The sequence below is a fragment of the Biomphalaria glabrata genome, chromosome 3 (assembly GCF_947242115.1).
Source record: "Biomphalaria glabrata chromosome 3, xgBioGlab47.1, whole genome shotgun sequence".
NCBI classification, from domain to species: Eukaryota; Metazoa; Mollusca; class Gastropoda; family Planorbidae; genus Biomphalaria; species Biomphalaria glabrata.
Window position 1 is genome coordinate 18,406,378 of NC_074713.1, and position 18,274 is coordinate 18,424,651.

The window sequence follows — 18,274 nt, forward strand, 5'->3', positions numbered from 1 at the left end:
ACCCGCCCCACACAAATACATTGGGGCGTCAGATGTCACATGCAAGAGGTGGGAAGGGAGCTCGTCGGGGGCTAAAAAAAATGGAAGCTTAAAAGGTGGGGCGGGATGAAGGCATGGCCGAAATTCGTTGTCACATTACATCCAGGCAAGCGGCATTTCCTATCTTTGAGACATTCTTGAATGTTTTAAACAAATGTCTATGTGCTAGCGTTGATTTTTTTTTTTTTTTTTTTTCATTTTGAACCGTGGAAAATACAGTGTAGTCTCAGTTCTGTGGGAGTTCCTGATACACTTGACTTATGTGTTAGTTTAGCCTGATACATCTAGGCTTAAATGTTAGTTTAGCCTGATACACTTGACTTATGTGTTAGTTTAGCTTGATACATATTGGCTTAAGTGTTAGTTTAGCCTGATACATCTAGGCTTCCTTGTTAGTTTAGCCTGATACACTTGATGTATGTGTTAGTTTAGCCTGATACATCTAGACCTATAGTTTAGCTTGATACATCTAGACCTATAGTTTAGCCTGATACATCTAGATCTCTAGTTTAGCCTGATACATCTAGACCTATAGTTTAGCCTGATACATCTAGACCTATAGTTTAGCCTGATACATCTAGATCTCTAGTTTAGCCTGATACATCTAGACCTATAGTTTAGCCTGATACATCTGGACCTATAGTTTAGCCTGATACATCTAGACCTATAGTTTAGCCTGATACATCTAGACCTATAGTTTGACTGTTATTTCTCTCTTGGATTTACTTACTGTGAAACTCACTGGCGTGAGACATTAAGGTCAAGGTAACCACGTGAGCTCAGGGCGTCTGCGATTTTTAGGGTGACGAAGCTCGCGGGTGTGCGTGTCATACGTGGGAGGAATTTACTCTCCACCCTTTCTGTTTAAAACATTCAAACAATTTATTCTCACCATCTGTACAAAATACTGTACATCATTTTAATAACTGCCAGACTTCGTTTAGCTTACCAAAAGTGCCCGTTTTATACCTTGTGGTCTTTAGTGCAGATGATGTAAAGGTCATCTGTTTCTGTGGCCTACGGTTAATGAGGGTGTCACGTGGCCAGCACAACGACCAACCGGCTTTACTTTTCCCCAACTAATATCAGGTACCCAGTAGAGCTGGTTGGACTCAGAGGCGCCCGAGGATCCCGAAATTAAAAATCCTAGTCTTCACTTAGGATTCGAACCCCAAGCGCTTTACCGATCAGCCACCGTGCCTCAAAGATGACATCTTTTAGGACGATGACCAGCGTTATCTACTGCACCCTCTCTCTCTCTCTCTCTCTCTCTCTCTCACCCCCTCTCTCACATACACACACCTCCATAAGCACATACATATATTTTTTAGCAAAGAATAATTTTGGTTTGGTAATTACAAATATTTTTATCAATTTTAAGCGGCCCTTGAAAGGGAAAAAGACGCTATTAGTTTTGTGTGGCCTGTTCGTCCATCCATCCATCCCGTTTAGATCTCAGAAACTAGAGGAGAAAATGAAAATCGGACATCATAATATTTTAGATCATTCAAAGTTCTGATGCAACGGCTACTTTGTTTTTTTCTGAAAGCGAAAATCTAATTTTTTAAATCAATTATGCAAGCAGTTTTTTTTCGTAAAAATACACCATTTTTACAACTATTCAATATTAATTGTTAGAAACATTACAGGCTACTTAGTAAGGTCAATTTGCTATATACAATTTGTTAAAACATTTATGCAAATGGTTTTAGATTTTTGGTCAAAAAATATTTTTTTTACAATTTTATTGCTAAGTTATGTAAGTTCTGTCATACTAAATACTACATTTACAAAACAATTTTAACTTTTTGTTTTAATGAGAAAAAATCTATTTACTATGCAAATAAGTCGGACATAATTTGAAACAAAAATTAATATGTTGTTTTTCATATTATCGCGTGAAATGCAGAGAGTCTGAATTGTCTCTCAACCCAAAACTAAAGGAGTTTTTGTTTTTTACGGAAATATATTTTTTTCTTGAGGCTTTGAATAAAAGAATGGCCCTTTACAAAACAATTTGATCAATTAGATACTCATTTTAAGACATCAGTTAGGCCAAGTTCACATGTAACTTTACATTCACTTTCACCTATCCCTTGGTCTGTTGGACCTTTGGGGCACCACACAGGACATGTCAACCTTCTTTCTCCATTCTTCTCTGTCATTTGCCTTTGATAGAATTTCATTATGATATTCTTTCTGAAAATATTGAAACCTGAATTTTTTACCTGCCTGGGTGGACCACTTCTGATAGAATTTAATACCGATATTCTCCATAAAATATTGAAACGTCCATTTTTTCCAGCCTGGTTGGACCACTTCGCTGATTTTGAGTTTGTGTTTCCACAAAAACTGTCTTTGTAACCTTGTTTTAGTTCAGTTTTTAGCTTTCTCAATGCGCTATGATCCTATCACTTGTCTAGACAAGTTGGGAAAGGGGGAGGGAAGAAGGGGGTAGCTTTGTGAATGTTTACATGATCGTTTTTTAAATGCATAAAAAAAAATGCTCACTAAGAGTTCAAGAGTCCTCAAGGGGACTTAATTCAACTTATACCACCACATCTGTCAAGTACAATTTCTTTTCCTTGTTCAAGATACCAAGCAAAATAATTAATTACCAATAGTTAATTAACTAATTGTTTAATTATTTTTTTTATTCTTGTCTTATCAGGTAAAAGATATAATTGTGAAAAATTTACGCTTAATCCGAGATTGGGTGTGGGAGAAATAACGTGTACAAACATTTTGCAGATAGAGTGAGTTGATATACGCTTTGCTGAAAATATTGTCTAGTTACAAGTAAGGATACGAAACTTTGCGGATTTGAATCCATTCTATTTCTTTACTATCGTCTTTGAAGGAATCTTACATTTAAGCCATGCTTAGTCTAGACGTTCGTTTCTAGAGTGTTGTTTCTACACACTTGTCTTAAGACATTTTTTTTCATTTTTCTTGAAGATATTTCTACGTTTTTTCTAGACTTGTTTCTTTTACGTTGGTTCTAGACGATGTTTCTAGACACTTGTTTCTAAACGTATTTTCTAGACATTTCTATATAGTGGTTTCTATAAAGTTGTTTCTGAAATGCGTTTTCTAGACAGTTGTTTCTTTGAAGCGAACATTATATTTAATTATTTTTTTATTGCACTGTTAGTCCATAAAACGAGAGATACATATTTTCTTCCAAGTTGACGAAAATAATTGGTCGGAAGTTTTTTTTTTTTTTTTTTGGCATCATCTCGACCTATTTCATTTGTATGAATTAAAAAAAAACAACCACGAATCCACTTGAAATGCTGCAATCCAGTATAAACTTTGGACTCAAAAACACAATCCATATATATATTTGTTTGAATTATTGTTTGTCGTGTCTAGAACAGTGAAAGTCGTAAGCGTATACAAGAAAAACGTGAGCAGAGTTTTAAATGGGGAATGCGTTTGGGCCACGAGACCTTCTTCAGACAATTCACACAAAACAGGCTTAAGTTTATCCGCCTGATGGTGTTGTTGAATATCGGGGCAGAAAAGAAACAACTTTACACTGGTGCTAAAGCGAGGAAAGTCGTGGAGAAGCAGTCGGACTAAGATGAATGGATGTGACAGAAAAAAGCAGAGGGGGCGGAATGATATAAATTATAATAATAATAATTTATCATTCTCTTTCTCTCCTGCCATCTCTCTCTCTCTCTCTCTCTCTCGTTCTCTCTCTTTCTCTCTCTTTCAATAATATAACTCTTTGTATTTGTCATACCATTGATCTGATTACAACGCCATTTTAATTGAATCTCTGAAACTTAAGTGTACATATATGTTTTGTTGTTGTCAAGTAGTCTAAAGAGTTCTCCCTTTGCTTCCAGGGCTATATCTTTGCTAGGCTGAGAAGCACTGATCAGAAAGAGAAGTAATGGAATAAACACCTCGTTGGGGTGCCTAAGGACCAAGTCCATGTCGCCATCCACACCCGGTTCCTAGGGGAGGGGGGCATTTTATAGCGTACACCCACACGGCTAATGCTGTACAGAAGGAATATGGAAAAGTCTTCCCGGTTGCTAAGCCTTCGGCCTCCCCTCTAGCCCGCCGTGTCTTGGGATACGAACCATCGGTAATAGGGATGTAACCATTATGCTTTGATCCTCCCCCCCCCCAAGACAGAGCAGAGGTTTAGACAGACTGATGTAAGGGAAGCTTCCATGGGTCTAGAGTTGTAAGAGTCTTTGGCTCCATTCTTATGAGAACTAGAGAGCGAACACGTTCCAGAAGTTGTAGATAAAAGAGAGAGATGACCAAACAGGCGAAGCTTGTCGTGGCATCATCAGACAGGTGATAAATATAGTATTACAGTCTGTCTGCATTAATTGCTCACTATCTGATCCAACGGACTCTTTATACTCAGTCTCTTGAGCAGGATTCTTTCACTACGTTCTTTACTTCCAGTTCATTCGTTCTATTTCTTCTCTCCTCTCATCTCTCTCTCTCTCTCTCTCTCTGTCTGTCTCTGTATATATCTCTCTCTCTCTTTCTCTCTCTCTGTGTCTCTCTTTCTCTATATCTCTTATTCTGTCTCTCTCTCTCTCTGTGTCTCTCTGTCTCTCTTTCTCTATATCTCTTATTCTGTCTCTCTCTCTCTCTCTCTCTGTGTGTTTCTCTCCTTTTAACATACATAGACACGAACTCATGTTCATAAAGAAAAAGAGAGCGGCCCCATCATCATATCCCCACCCTCCCCCAAACCAGTAGATTTAAACACCACCATCTCCCTCTCCAACCTATACCCGCCCCTTCCCTAACGCATACAATTTTTTGACAAACCAATCATGCACGTGTCACACTTGCCACGAACCCCACGCACGCACGCGCACACACACAGACACACACACACACACACACACACACACACACACACATAAATTCTCTTCCTCACCTGAACAGTTCAAAAGCCCAGGTGTGACGGCACTTCAAGAAAGTAAGCAAACAATCTCTAGTCTGTCATACAACATCTTTCTCACTACCTCCCCAACCACTTATTTATCCCCCCCCCTTCACAGGTCTTTTTTAAAGTGGACTTTCCTAACTGATATTCTGCAATGTTGTCAGTGTATACCCCTTCTCCCCCCCCCCCTTTCAAACACATCCACTATATAACTTGAACCTTTCTTTATAAATTAGACAAGTACTCCCCCCCCCTACCCCTGCCACAACCTTTTCTGTCACCTTTGTTCGTCCCTCCCTCAATAAGAAAAAAAATGGGCCTCTCCGGGAGACTTAGCCCAGACTTTAAAACTGAGGACATCTGTCTATCTATCTGACATCTGTCTGACTCTCTGTCATAGAATGATTGTATTGAGTGCCACGGTACAGAGGAGGCCTGTCACCTGCTGTACAATTAGCCTGTCCGGTTCTAAACGACAGGTTAATTAATTCGTCTCGAAAAAGCAGGAGGCCTTGTCAACCAACTGTATTTCATATCTGGGTTTTCTTTTTCTTTATTTTTTCCTTTGTGCTAGTTCACGTGTTTTCAAAAGTGGATTTGAACCCACACCTTAGAGCGTGTTGCTCATTCTAAGAAATGGATTTGTGTGGATTTGTGTGTGGATTAGAATTGACTAGATTAAGGATCTAGATGTACAAACTTCGATCCGTGAACAGGCTGCGGTACTCGACGATGAATTAAACCGTTCACAGTTGAGTGACATAATGTTGGATGTACAATATTACCACACATCTCAGATATTTGTTTTTTTTTACTACATTCTGTATGTTGGTATTTAAACAGAACATTTTCAAACTATGTTGAGCATGTATCTAACTAATACACTTGATGTAGGGGAGACAAAAAAAAAAGTTCTACATATTTATGGTTTTCGTGTCTTGCTAACAATCCTGATGCTCTTTCTTATTTTTCAAATATTGTTTTAGTAAATTATCTAAATTATCGATTCCTTCCGATGTCTGCGTAATAATAAGAATAGAAACAAAACGGCAATCGATCACCTGTATATTAGAAAATATAAAGATGGAAATGTATAAGGGTCAATTAGTCATATTTTAATGTAGATCAAAACTAAACTAAACTTGAAGTACTTCACATATACACAACAATCCCTATTATTATATCTTAATACGTTTCTGTTGATACATTTTAAAATATTAATTTTGTTTGTTTCGCTAACATTTTGTATGCAATAGATTTAAGCATTTTTCTAAAAGGCAAAATTATTTTTTTCAAATAACATGTAGATTTGAATGTGATCATTTATGTAACCTAAGAATGAAAAAGTTCTAAGATCCTAGAGAAATGTATTTACATTTTTCAAAACTCAATATGATACTCTTAGTGAAAAACCAAGATACATGTAGGAGGTCCTGTGTAGCAGTTGCACCCTAAACATAATACGCTAAACATTTGTTTAAGCTGCGGAATTCCTAAACATTGATTTTGAAGTTAAGTATTTTGGGTGAATTACCCAACTGATACACAGTTTAGGGCACAAACAATAGGGCAAACCAGACGGCTTATCTGTCTCGGCTTATCTGTCTCGCCATTCCTCTGTTCACACGTGATACCGTCTGCCTCTTGTTTAGCCCGCACTGAAATTTTGTTGCGACGAATTTTTGAACAGCATGGCTTCTGACGTCATTTTAGGGCTCATCGTATTTTTAACTCGGTGTCTGTATCAGGAAGAGGATCAAAGTGGGCTCTTGAGAGGGGAGGTTTTGATCTAATCATGCCTTGGACACTAACGCCAATCCTATTCCTATCGTAGTACTGTGAGTATAAAGTTAATTAATTCTCAAGTCAGACCTTAGATAATTGGAGGCCTTAGGCAAAGTAAATTTGGTAGCCCCAAATGAAATAACGAAAAAAAAAAAAAAACAGCGAAAAATTAAAATTATGAAATGTATTAAAAACCTGCCCGTCTAAATCGACAAATAACTGTAATTGATATACTGCAATTTTCGTAGACAATGAACATAGAGTCATGGTAGAGACAGAGTTAGACACATAAAAAAAACATAAAGCACAGGATAGATCTGAATGGAGAGATGTGCTAAAGCACAGGATAGATCTGAATGGAGAGATGTGCTAAAGCACAGGATAGATCTGAATGGAGAGATGTGCCAAAGCACAGGATAGATCTGAATGGAGAGATGTGCCAGAGCCCTCCATGAGCTGTAGCGCCTTTGAGATGGATTGAAGGCCCTAGTTGGCTGCCTCGTTTTCCTTTGCCTAAGGCCGGCCCTGGTCAAGTAATTGTTGAATTAGTCAATGTTGTAGGTTTCACTAACAGATCCCAGTAGATCGTACGTTGTCATCGTATGCACGTAAGACTATGAACACAATAGTTCGAGTTACCTTTTGCGGTCTCCCACATTTCTGGTCGTAGTGTGACAATTAGGAATCCGCGTTCTTAAGTAACGCCAGGAACTCATTGATGTCGTCAAAGATTGAGTTACCACAAGTACGTGCTGGATTGTTGTCCCCCCCCCTCCCCCTTCCGTTCACACCTTCATTTTCCCCAAGCATAGTGCTGTATTTGTTGCCCTTTGAAATGTACCTGGATTTATTAGGTGCGTCAAACTCTCACTGTTGCAGCCGGTGCGTTATTGCTGAAATATATTTACACACACACACACACACAGACTTCCTGACAAACAAGCAAAATATTTTTTAAAGTCTTTTTTTTTTTTAAATCATAGTTTATCTAATGGGAAGAACTTGATACGAGAATGGGATGTAGGAGGGAAAAAAATCTAATGGGAAGAACCACAAAATCACTTTTCTTATATCTCAATGCAGCAGGAATAAGCTCTTTTTTTTTCAACAAAAAAATAACTATCTGCTGATTTACTAATTGTTTCATTTTTTAATTAATTCATGCAGTGTCATCGACTAATGATATTTCAACTTGATACGAGAATGGGATGTAGGAGGGAAAAAAATCCACATGTCTCTATAAGTAGCATTTATTTTCCTTATTCGATACCAAACAAAATGATTAATTTCCTATAAGTAATTAACTAACTGGTTAATGTTTTGATTGATTCATGTTTTAATAGATAAAACAAATAATCGTGTAAAACTTTAACTTGATTCCATAATGAGTGCTGGAGAAATAACATGTACAAAAGCTGTACTAGACAGACAGACAGAAAGACAGAGGAGGTGATTAAAGCTTTGTAATAAAAAAACAACATAAAATATCTATATTTAAACGGCCGGGGATAACTGACCGACCTAGATCTAGTTGAATATCAGTGTCGCGCCTCTCTCTCTCCTCATATTTTCTCACTCTACACCTGTCAAATCAATTAGCATAACACTAACTAGTATAGAGTCAGAGGTGAACTCTATCTATGCGATAATCACTTATCACCCCCCCCCCCCCTTTCCCGGTCAATGACAACCAAAATCAGCGGTGCCCGACCTTTTAAAGGTCTGCGTGTCGTTTCAATTCCAACGTTCCACGGATAGAATCACTTCATGGGTCGGACATGATCCACGGGCCGTAATTTAAGCATCAATGCCTTAAGCTTATAAGCAAAACCCATAAACTCATCTCATTTCTGATAGAACAAGAATTCTGCACATCATATTGCAATAATATCAAACCCATGTCATTTTTGATAGACTAAGAATTCTTTACATTAGGTGACAATAATTTGATCTTGAAGAGGATGTCAGAGCCCAAAAGCACCACGTGAATATCTTATTAAGAGACATGAGTTCGAACTCCTACTCGAGCTTATAGTTGTGTCTGCTGAGCGCATAAAGACAGCACGGAATCCTTCTCAGAGATATCCCCCCCCCCCAGCCCACACTGGTACACAAATGGGATTGTACCATAGCACTCTGTGCATTCTACAAGCATAAAAGTTATCCTATACAAAATCAATTTTAAAAAATAATCGTTGGATCGATTATACATTAGAAACCTTAATCATCACTGTGGATTATTGTATTTCTATATCGAGCTGATACTGTCAGGTTGACTAGAATATATCATTTTATCAAAATATTGTCTCATGAAGGAGCTTAAAATAAAAAAACTTGTTTGAAAACAAAGCTCGTATAAGGGAAAGAACCCCAAATTACTGCCAAATATATCAACACTGCAAAATTTATCTCACTTTTCTCTATAAAAAAATAATTAAAACTAATTAAATCGCTAATTTCTTATCTGTTCGATTGATTCATGTATTGTCTTGGACAATGAATTATTGAGAAAATGTTTTTACTTGATTCGACAATGGGAAGTGAGAGAAATGACGTGTACAAGATTTGTATCAGACAGACAGAGTGAGTTGATCAAAGTTTTGTAAACCAAAACTTATTATTTTTCTATATGGACAGTAATTTAGATTTGAAAAATAAAATTTAACTAATGGCCCTTCATCTAGATCTAGCATTTTTTAAACTCATTCCAAATTTCGCCAATAGTCAAAATTTGAAATCATTTCTTTTTACTTTTTTTTCATTATCCTATCTCTCTCTCTCTCTCAAATTTCTCACATAAATTCCTGCTGCGTGATAATTATTAATACTTTAGAAAGATCACTTCGTTGATTATTGTATGAATTAAAATTCTAATTTACCGTTACAACCCAGAGTTCCATCTTATAATTATTTTGTATTTTCAAACTACTGAGTTCAAAACTTCAAATAATATCGTTTTTCAAAATATGAAATATTAAATATATTAGTGTGATATGTAGTTTGAGCAACTGATTTTTTTTTAAATCAAGACTTTCATTTGGAATTTGTAACAGTTTCATTGGTTCTTGTCAGTGACGTAAACAACCATAGCGCGAGGGGTTGATTGCGCCATGACTCTTGACCATTTGCGGCCTACTCAAATAAAAAAAAAGAATCTAAATGACTCAATTTGGTTTATATTCGCTAAGCCTAATGGAAAAGGGTGGCTTACCATCATATTCTTGACCCCGGGCCCACGGGAACCTTACTGCACTGGTGTCTGTAGTATTGCTTTAGATATCTTGATGTGCTAGGTGTTACAATACCATCACAGCAGAAATGACCCACAATTCTCCACCCACTTGACCTAGAACGGATGGGGTAGGGCTACTTACAATACCATCACAGCAGAAATGACCCACAATTCTCCACCCACTTGACCTAGAACGGATGGGGTAGGGCTACTTACAAAACTAAACCTGAAGCGATGTAACCAATTCGCCTTCCGTAATCTCCATCGACTCGAACACAAGATTCAGCTGTGCCAGCTACTGTCGACTCGAACACAAGATTCAGCTGTGCCAGCTACTGTTTATTTTGTCAGGCAACAACCGGCCCCTGTTTGTTTCATTACGCTTGACGTTTATGTCAGGTCGACATGACATTAGAGCGCGTTCTCTTGTTTCCTTTAAAAAAAAAAAAAAAGCGGCATGTTGTTGCCGTCTGGCGTTGAGTGGTTCCTCTTGTGTTGCCGAATGACTTCCCTTGTGTCGCTGAGTGATTTCCCTTGTGGTGTCGGAGAAAAATTGAAGCAGATTAGGCCTACGAGACTTATCCTGCCGTCCGGTTCTCAAGAGAAAAAAAAAATTGGGGTCGGTTGTGTCGGGTTCCTTTTTATTGCTTGGCTCGTTAGGGGTTACGTAAATAAGAATAATTAATACTCAATATACTTCAACTCTAACTCCAGCTTTCAATTAATAACAAAAACACTTTAATATCAAATAAAGCACATAATTATATCACTCTCAATAAATAATATAAGACACCAGTCCAGGAAGCGACCGTCCAACCTTCCTGGACCGGGAACAAGACCTCACTGACTGACACACTCTCTCGCACATTCAAGGAAGACTAAATCATTCAGTTCATAACACGTGCAAGATTATTCACATTCCTAACCTGGGAGTACATAAAGAAGGGGATATCACTATCATACCAAAATATGAAAGTAACATATTCACTCTGGCCATACCTCTACCCCGACAGGTTGTAAGAAAGTAGTTTGGGGAGAATCCTTTCCATCTTTTTGTCTAGGAGGTACATTAAATCTTCCACTGAAACCTATCTTTTTATCATATCAAAACTGTCAAAACTTTCTCTTTTTTTTTGTACAAACTCACTCTGTTTGTCTGTCTGTCTTGTAAAAAGTTTGTTTACATTGTTTCTCCGACACGCAATATCAAATCAAGCTGAAATTTGGCACAATCACTTCTTTTATTTGAAACATAAGAATAAATTTAAAAAAAAACACAATTAGTTAATTAACTATTGGTAATTAATTATTTTGTTTCGTATCTCAAAACAAGGGAAAGAAATTGTAATTCACTGAAGTGGTGGTATAAGCTGAGTTAGTGCCCTTTATATGTCAACGCTTTAAAGTAAGTCTGAAACAAAAAACAAACAACACCTAACTATAATCACAAGCACTAGCAAAGTGGTTAGAATGTCGGCTTGAGGAGGCGTGAGCCGTGTGTTTGAAGTCATTGTCTTTTCCCTTCCCCCCCCCCCCTGTAAATGTTTTTAAAAACCGAAAACTGTAAAATTAAGATAGATATCCCTTTCTTTCTTTCACCCCCCCCCCTCCCCATGTTTCCAACGGATGCAGTGATAGGAAAGCTAAAAGTATGAAATAGCGCTAAACAAATACAGTTGCAACAAATATATTTCTAATCACACAGATTTAGTGTTGTTGGTCTAGATCTGTTACACATTTAATTATTTGACTAATCCGAACTAATTGATACAATTACACTTTTTATAAGCTTTATTTTTGTTTTAAAGTATTTTATGTTTTTCTTGTTTTTTAAATTTATTTCTATATCTTTGTTAATTATTGGAATCTTCTTTTGAGATGTTTGGGTTTAATTGTCACAACCTGTTTGTCTGTCTTCCAAGTTTCAAGCGTTCCTTCCAAATTGAAGATGTGTACATTCTAGCTCAAACTCCTGCAGGACGACAGGGGATGACAGAGGGAAGGATACGAACTTGGGACCATCGAACGACAGTCTGAGGCGCTTACCACTCGACCAGGCAACCATTCTTATCCTTTCACCCCATAGACACCACCGTTGCCGAGGACGTAGCCAATGCCTTTTTTTTTCTCTTTTATGGGTATGTAGTAATCAGGCGGTGAACCAGTATCCATTTTATTGTTTAAAATATTTGTTTTAAATTAGGTATCAACAGCAGTAAACATTTCTGATGCGGTCTTCATACCCTTTTTTTTTATTGCATATACGGAAAAGAAAAACATTTATCCACATGCCGCTGTTTTGACCTTTTTCAGGACAATCATTTGAAAAAAAAATATATATTCATACGCCTAAGCATTAGGTCGGAGTGATTAACAGCGCATGACTTTACACATTGTGTAACTAGCCGCGATGAAAACAACGAAAATAACCGTGTTGAGGATAACGAAATAGCGTTCAATAAATAAATAGACTTCTTGTTGTTGGATCATGTTTCAAATGTATGTCACTTCGCAGACATTTCAAACGAGAAATGGATCTATTGACTTTTATCTTGCTTTAATGTGAGGCCGTGTATCTGTGTGTGTGTGTGTGCGTTTTCTGAAAGTATTTAAGGATTAAAATATTATGTAGTAGAGGCTTTACTTTCAGAGAAGTTATTCTTTAGGAATGAAAAGCCGAGGAGATCACCGCAGAACAAATTTCAATGGGACAGATAAGTTACAACGACCCGGGGAATTAGGCCAGAAATGCATCGCCCCGGAGCTATATTTAAAAACCTCCCACTTGTTAGGGGATACACAATTTTGTCAGGACGACCAGTGAAGGGAGGGCAATAAGAAACCAACATGGGGGCTCGCGCTTTTTTTTTTTTTAATCAGACTTGAGTTCACCTTGTAGTTAAGTATTTGTTGAATGTTCAGTTTTAATCGTGCACTTTACTGTAGCAGTGTTAATCTTTTTTTTTAAAATAATCTTACATAGGCTATATATTTTTATGAACTAGAGCAAAAAAAAAATAAATAAATAATAATTAAACACTGTTGATTGTGAATCAGAATTGAAGAGAGTAGCTTCCCCTACGCTTCGAAACATGTATTCAGTTCTGTTCAGCAGACGACGTAGATAGGCGGAAGAGAGACTCAGAAGCAAAGAAGATACAATCTTCTGATTCACACAGGTGCACATAATATTTTTTTTTATTGAAAGTCGGAGTGTAAATTACAACAATGAACTCGAGGAAGTGACTAACACATGTACATATTTGACCTAGTAAAGAAAATAGTTCTCTCGTGGCTATGTATACAGATTGTGTATGTCTAAATTCCATGTATCTTGTCCTCATTACGCGCCGCGACTCTAATGGTGTTCTCCTATAGAGATATGTTTCATTTCTGTGGATTCAATTCTGTGGATTACTGACTGGATGGGGGACATGTTTGCCGCGGAGAAAGCATGTCAGTAACTGTCATTCATCTACTGGTAATGTGCCTCCTCATTCAGGGATGTCTAAGTCAACCGGAAGTAAAACCTGGCAACAAGAAAAAGGAAAACACCGGAGCAGGTCAGTTTGAGGCTAATTGTTTGTTTTGTTATGTTTTAACAAATTCATGATATTGTCACACCTTAAATGAGGTTCTTTTTATAATTGTTCAAGAATTGATACAATCCCTGCATAATTGGATTATACATACCAAGAAAATTATCTATAGGTTTTAGGTTTTTGTATTTTATTTCAACCATAAATTAAATTGATTGATAGCGTTACAAAAAGTGACCAATAGAAATGTATTCCTTATACAGGTCAGTGTCAGAAAGGATGCAAGGCCTTCCGTCCCCCTTCTCCCCTGCCCTCTAAGTACTTTTATGGTTGAAACTATTCTAGGTTAAGGTCACAGATGTCACGTTAACTTCAAGTTTCAAGTGTCTGAAAGTCGTGCACCTTTGAGAAGTCATTCTTCTGACTGACGTGACTGCAGAGCTCCAAGGGAGACGGCTGACGCTAAACTTATTTCTTTCACATCCTCGTGGAACTGACAAAGTGGATTAGACAAGCTCTATTAACTCATTTGTTAGACAAGCTCTATTAACTCATTTGTTAGACAAGCTCTATTAACTCATTTGTTAGACAAGCTCTATTAATCAACTCATTTGTTAGACAAGCTCTATTAACTCATTTGTTAGACAAGCTCTATTAATCAACTCATTTGTTAGACAAGCTCTATTAACTCATTTGTTAGACAAGCTCTATTAATCAACTCATTTGTTAGACAAGCTCTATTAATCAACTCATTTGTTAGACAAGCTCTATTAATCAACTCATTTGTTAGACAAGCTCTATTAATCAACTCATTTGTTAGACAAGCTCTATTAATCAACTCATTTGTTAGACAAGCTCTATTAATCAACTCATTTGTTAGACAAGCTCTATTAATCAACTCATTTGTTAGACAAGCTCTATTAACTCATTTGTTAGACAAGCTCTATTAATCAACTCATTTGTTAGACAAGCTCTATTAACTCATTTGTTAGACAAGCTCTATTAATCAACTCATTTGTTAGACAAGCTCTATTAACTCATTTGTTAGACAAGCTCTATTAATCAACTCATTTGTTAGACAAGCTCTATTAATCAACTCATTTGTTAGACAAGCTCTATTAATCAACTCATTTGTTAGACAAGCTCTATTAATCAACTCATTTGTTAGACAAGCTCTATTAATCAACTCATTTGTTAGACAAGCTCTATTAATCAACTCATTTGTTAGACAAGCTCTATTAATCAACTCATTTGTTAGACAAGCTCTATTAACTCATTTGTTAGACAAGCTCTATTAATCAACTCATTTGTTAGACAAGCTCTATTAACTCATTTGTTAGACAAGCTCTATTAATCAACTCATTTGTTAGACAAGCTCTATTAATCAACTCATTTGTTAGACAAGCTCTATTAATCAACTCATTTGTTAGACAAGCTCTATTAATCAACTCATTTGTTAGACAAGCTCTATTAATCAACTCATTTGTTAGACAAGCTCTATTAATCAACTCATTTGTTAGACAAGCTCTATTAATCAACTCATTTGTTAGACAAGCTCTATTGATCAACTCATTTGTTAGACAAGCTCTATTGATCAACTCATTTGTTAGACAAGCTCTATTGATCAACTCATTTGTTAGACAAGCTCTATTGATCAACTCATTTGTTAGACAAGCTCTATTGATCAACTCATTTGTTAGACAAGCTCTATTGATCAACTCATTTGTTACACAAGCTCTATTAATCAACTCATTTGTTAGACAAGCTCTATTAATCAACTCATTTGTTAGACAAGCTCTATTAATCAACTCATTTGTTAGACAAGCTCTATTGATCAACTCATTTGTTAGACAAGTTCTATTAATCAACTCATTTGTTAGACAAGTTGTTCTAATTATGCGCCTGACAGACTTTTAATAAACTAAGCATGAAGACAATATAACTACCAGGCAGTCAATACACCACACATGCTGTTCATTGTAGCGAGTTTTGCAGGCCCTGAGAGACTTTTTGTTTTGAAAGCCAGATGACTAGATTTACTTGTTTAGCCAATAGTATGATCATACATTTTGTTTTTCTTTCCCTGCGAAATCCCTGAGCTTATCAAGAGTTGATATAAGTCAATATATTTATAGTTGGGCCCATAGCTTGGAAAAACTTTATTTCGCATTGTTTCCCAAATCTTCAAAAGTAAATAAATATTTACAAATATTTTTTTTTTAACTTCTGTATAGACTTTAGTACATATGAACCATAACATTAATCAGATTTGTAACATATATAAATATATATAAATAAATATGTAACTATATTTGGATATACCAATAATACAATGTAGATTATATTAAACACTTGCTAGATCTGTCGTTCTAATCTTGTCAATCAGATTACAGTCAGAGATACAAGCGTTGAGAACACCCAACACATTTTTGTAGATCGGTCAGTCAGTCACGCTTGGGTGGGGTGGGGGGACATTCGGCAATCTACCTCAACAATAAAATTGACATTAGTATCACTGTCAAAAGTACAATGTGTATACAACGTCATTAAGTTGCATTGTATGGCAACCCGAGGACTTAGATATATGTCTGACTTCCACTTACAGCTAGTTAATAAAGAAAAGGTTATCGGACATCTACAGTAGATGATACATGGGGTCAAGACAAAGGTGTGTGGTTGGGATCAATTCTGTTCGCCAGATTTTGTGTGTGTGTGGGTTGTTATGGAGTGAGCCTGTTTCTAGGTGATTATGAAGAAAGGGAGTATTTTTTGTTACTTGTAAGGAGAAAGAGCATTAATGAAATGTTAGAATGGTGTAGAATGATGCATGATAAGCTGTCGTAAGTTGAAGTAGGCCAGACGATCCCAGAATGCCAGAGTAAAAGGACGTGTTTTTATTGTGCGATTGGTTTCAATATCAATTGATTTCATCTCTAGTTGAATTGGTCTTTAGTGTAATCAAAGTTATATGTAGTTTTTACAAAGAAGTTATTCAAGTTATTTCTAGTTTCATAAGTTGAAATATAATACGCCTACAGTGGTTTAGTTTTCTACTAGCAATTCGGTACAATAGTCAACAACCTTCAACAACGGGGGGGGGGGGGGGAGGAGGGGGGGGGAGGGGGGGGGGGAGGGGGGGGGTCGGTGCTGACCTTGGGTCAACTTTTATTATCCAAACGTTCTGTCGACTTGTAATCGATGTACTGTTTATCTCTCCTATGACTTTTTGAAAACGAATCAATGAAACCAATAAAGTACAAACACATTTCAAAATCTATAATCTTTAGCACTGTGTTTAACATCAATTATTTTACCTTAGCATTTTCTACAAACACAAAATGATTCAATAATGGTGTGATGAAATGAGACTATAGAGTTATTTGGCACTTACATCATGGGAACTGTTCATCGGATACAGACGTGAATAGATCTAGACTTAACCAGCACACGAGCCTGTTGATTGAACTGTTGTTTTTTATAAACCAATCAAACGTGATGTACACCGAACGTAATAGTGTATAGTCTGCTTCAATGTACTACAGCTTGTACATTATAATGATCATGTTGGATACTTAAAAAAAAAAACAACTTGTAATTAAACCATAGGTTTAAAACTAAAACTAAATTGTCCTTATATATTGTTATAGGAAATGTTATGATTTCTGCGATTTCTGTTGTCTTTTGTGTGCCTAATTGTTATGATTTTATACTTATGATTGTGCTTACAACACAATGCTTATTTTTTCTTTGTGTATTTTAAATGGCACAAACAAAATCGCTTACCGGGAAATATCAACGGACTAAAATACACGGAGGAAACTTCTAGACTTTTTTTTTCTTTCTTTTAATGAATTACTTCAAAACATGAATTCAATCATTGATCATACAGTATTACTGGACATATATTCTTACACAACCATTGAAATCATAACTCCCCAACGTAATAGCACTTCAATCTACTGATACAACTGAACAACTGAGAGTTTCTAGCTTCATGACTTACATTTTACTTTCACCAATAATTGACGTCAAAGATAAATAAATACTCAGAGACTTATAACAACTTATGGACCCCCGCAACAACTCTAAGATAAGTAACAGCCGAGGTACCCGCAACAACTCTAAGATAAGTAACAGCCGAGGTACCCGCAACAACTCTAAGATAAGTAACAGCCGAGGTACCCGCAACAGCTCTAAGATAAGTAACAGCCGAGGTACCCGCAACAACTCTAAGATAAGTAACAGCCGAGGTACCCGCAACAACTCTAAGATAAGTAACAGCCGAGGTACCCGCAACAACTCTAAGATAAGTAACAGCCGAGGTACCCGCAACAACTCTAAGATAAGTAACAGCCGAGGTACCCGCAACAACTCTAAGATAAGTAACAGCCGAGGTACCCGCAACAACTCTAAGATAAGTAACAGCCGAGGTACCCGCTACAACTCTAAGATAAGTAACAGCCGAGGAACCCGCTACAACTCCAGGGCCACAACTAACTCACTTTCCTTCAACTTATACCTTTTTAAACCGTCTGTTCTAGAATCCCAGAATCTAAATATTTCTATTTGATCAGACCTTCTAAAAACTGACTTGTACCATGTTGTTTTCATGACCTCTTTCTCTGGTTAATTATAATTAGCACACGTTTACTCCTGCGACTTTTTTGACCTGACCCCCGATTCTAGAAAGAAATAGAATGAGGTTACAGTATCGATTCGTGACAATGATGGCATGGCTATAGGTTAAAA

At 36.7% G+C, this 18,274-nt stretch overlaps 1 protein-coding gene across 7 annotated transcripts in view; it reads left to right on the top strand.

Annotated features, from left to right (window-relative positions):
* Window positions 1–18,274, top strand: part of LOC106057090 (SPARC-related modular calcium-binding protein 1-like) — an 82,278-nt gene that overhangs the window by 30,338 nt on the left and 33,666 nt on the right. Inside the window, exons 1-2 of one of the 7 annotated variants that reach the window (XM_056023841.1) lie at window positions 185–303; window positions 12,970–13,549. The exons of 5 other annotated variants lie outside the window; for them this stretch is intronic. In XM_056023841.1, the coding sequence (XP_055879816.1) occupies window positions 13,441–13,549 (109 nt within the window). In that variant the 5' untranslated portion in view covers window positions 185–303; window positions 12,970–13,440. Of the gene's footprint in view, window positions 1–184; window positions 304–12,969; window positions 13,550–18,274 lie in introns of those variants that run through there. One more of the 7 variants, XM_056023842.1, reaches the window with a different exon arrangement.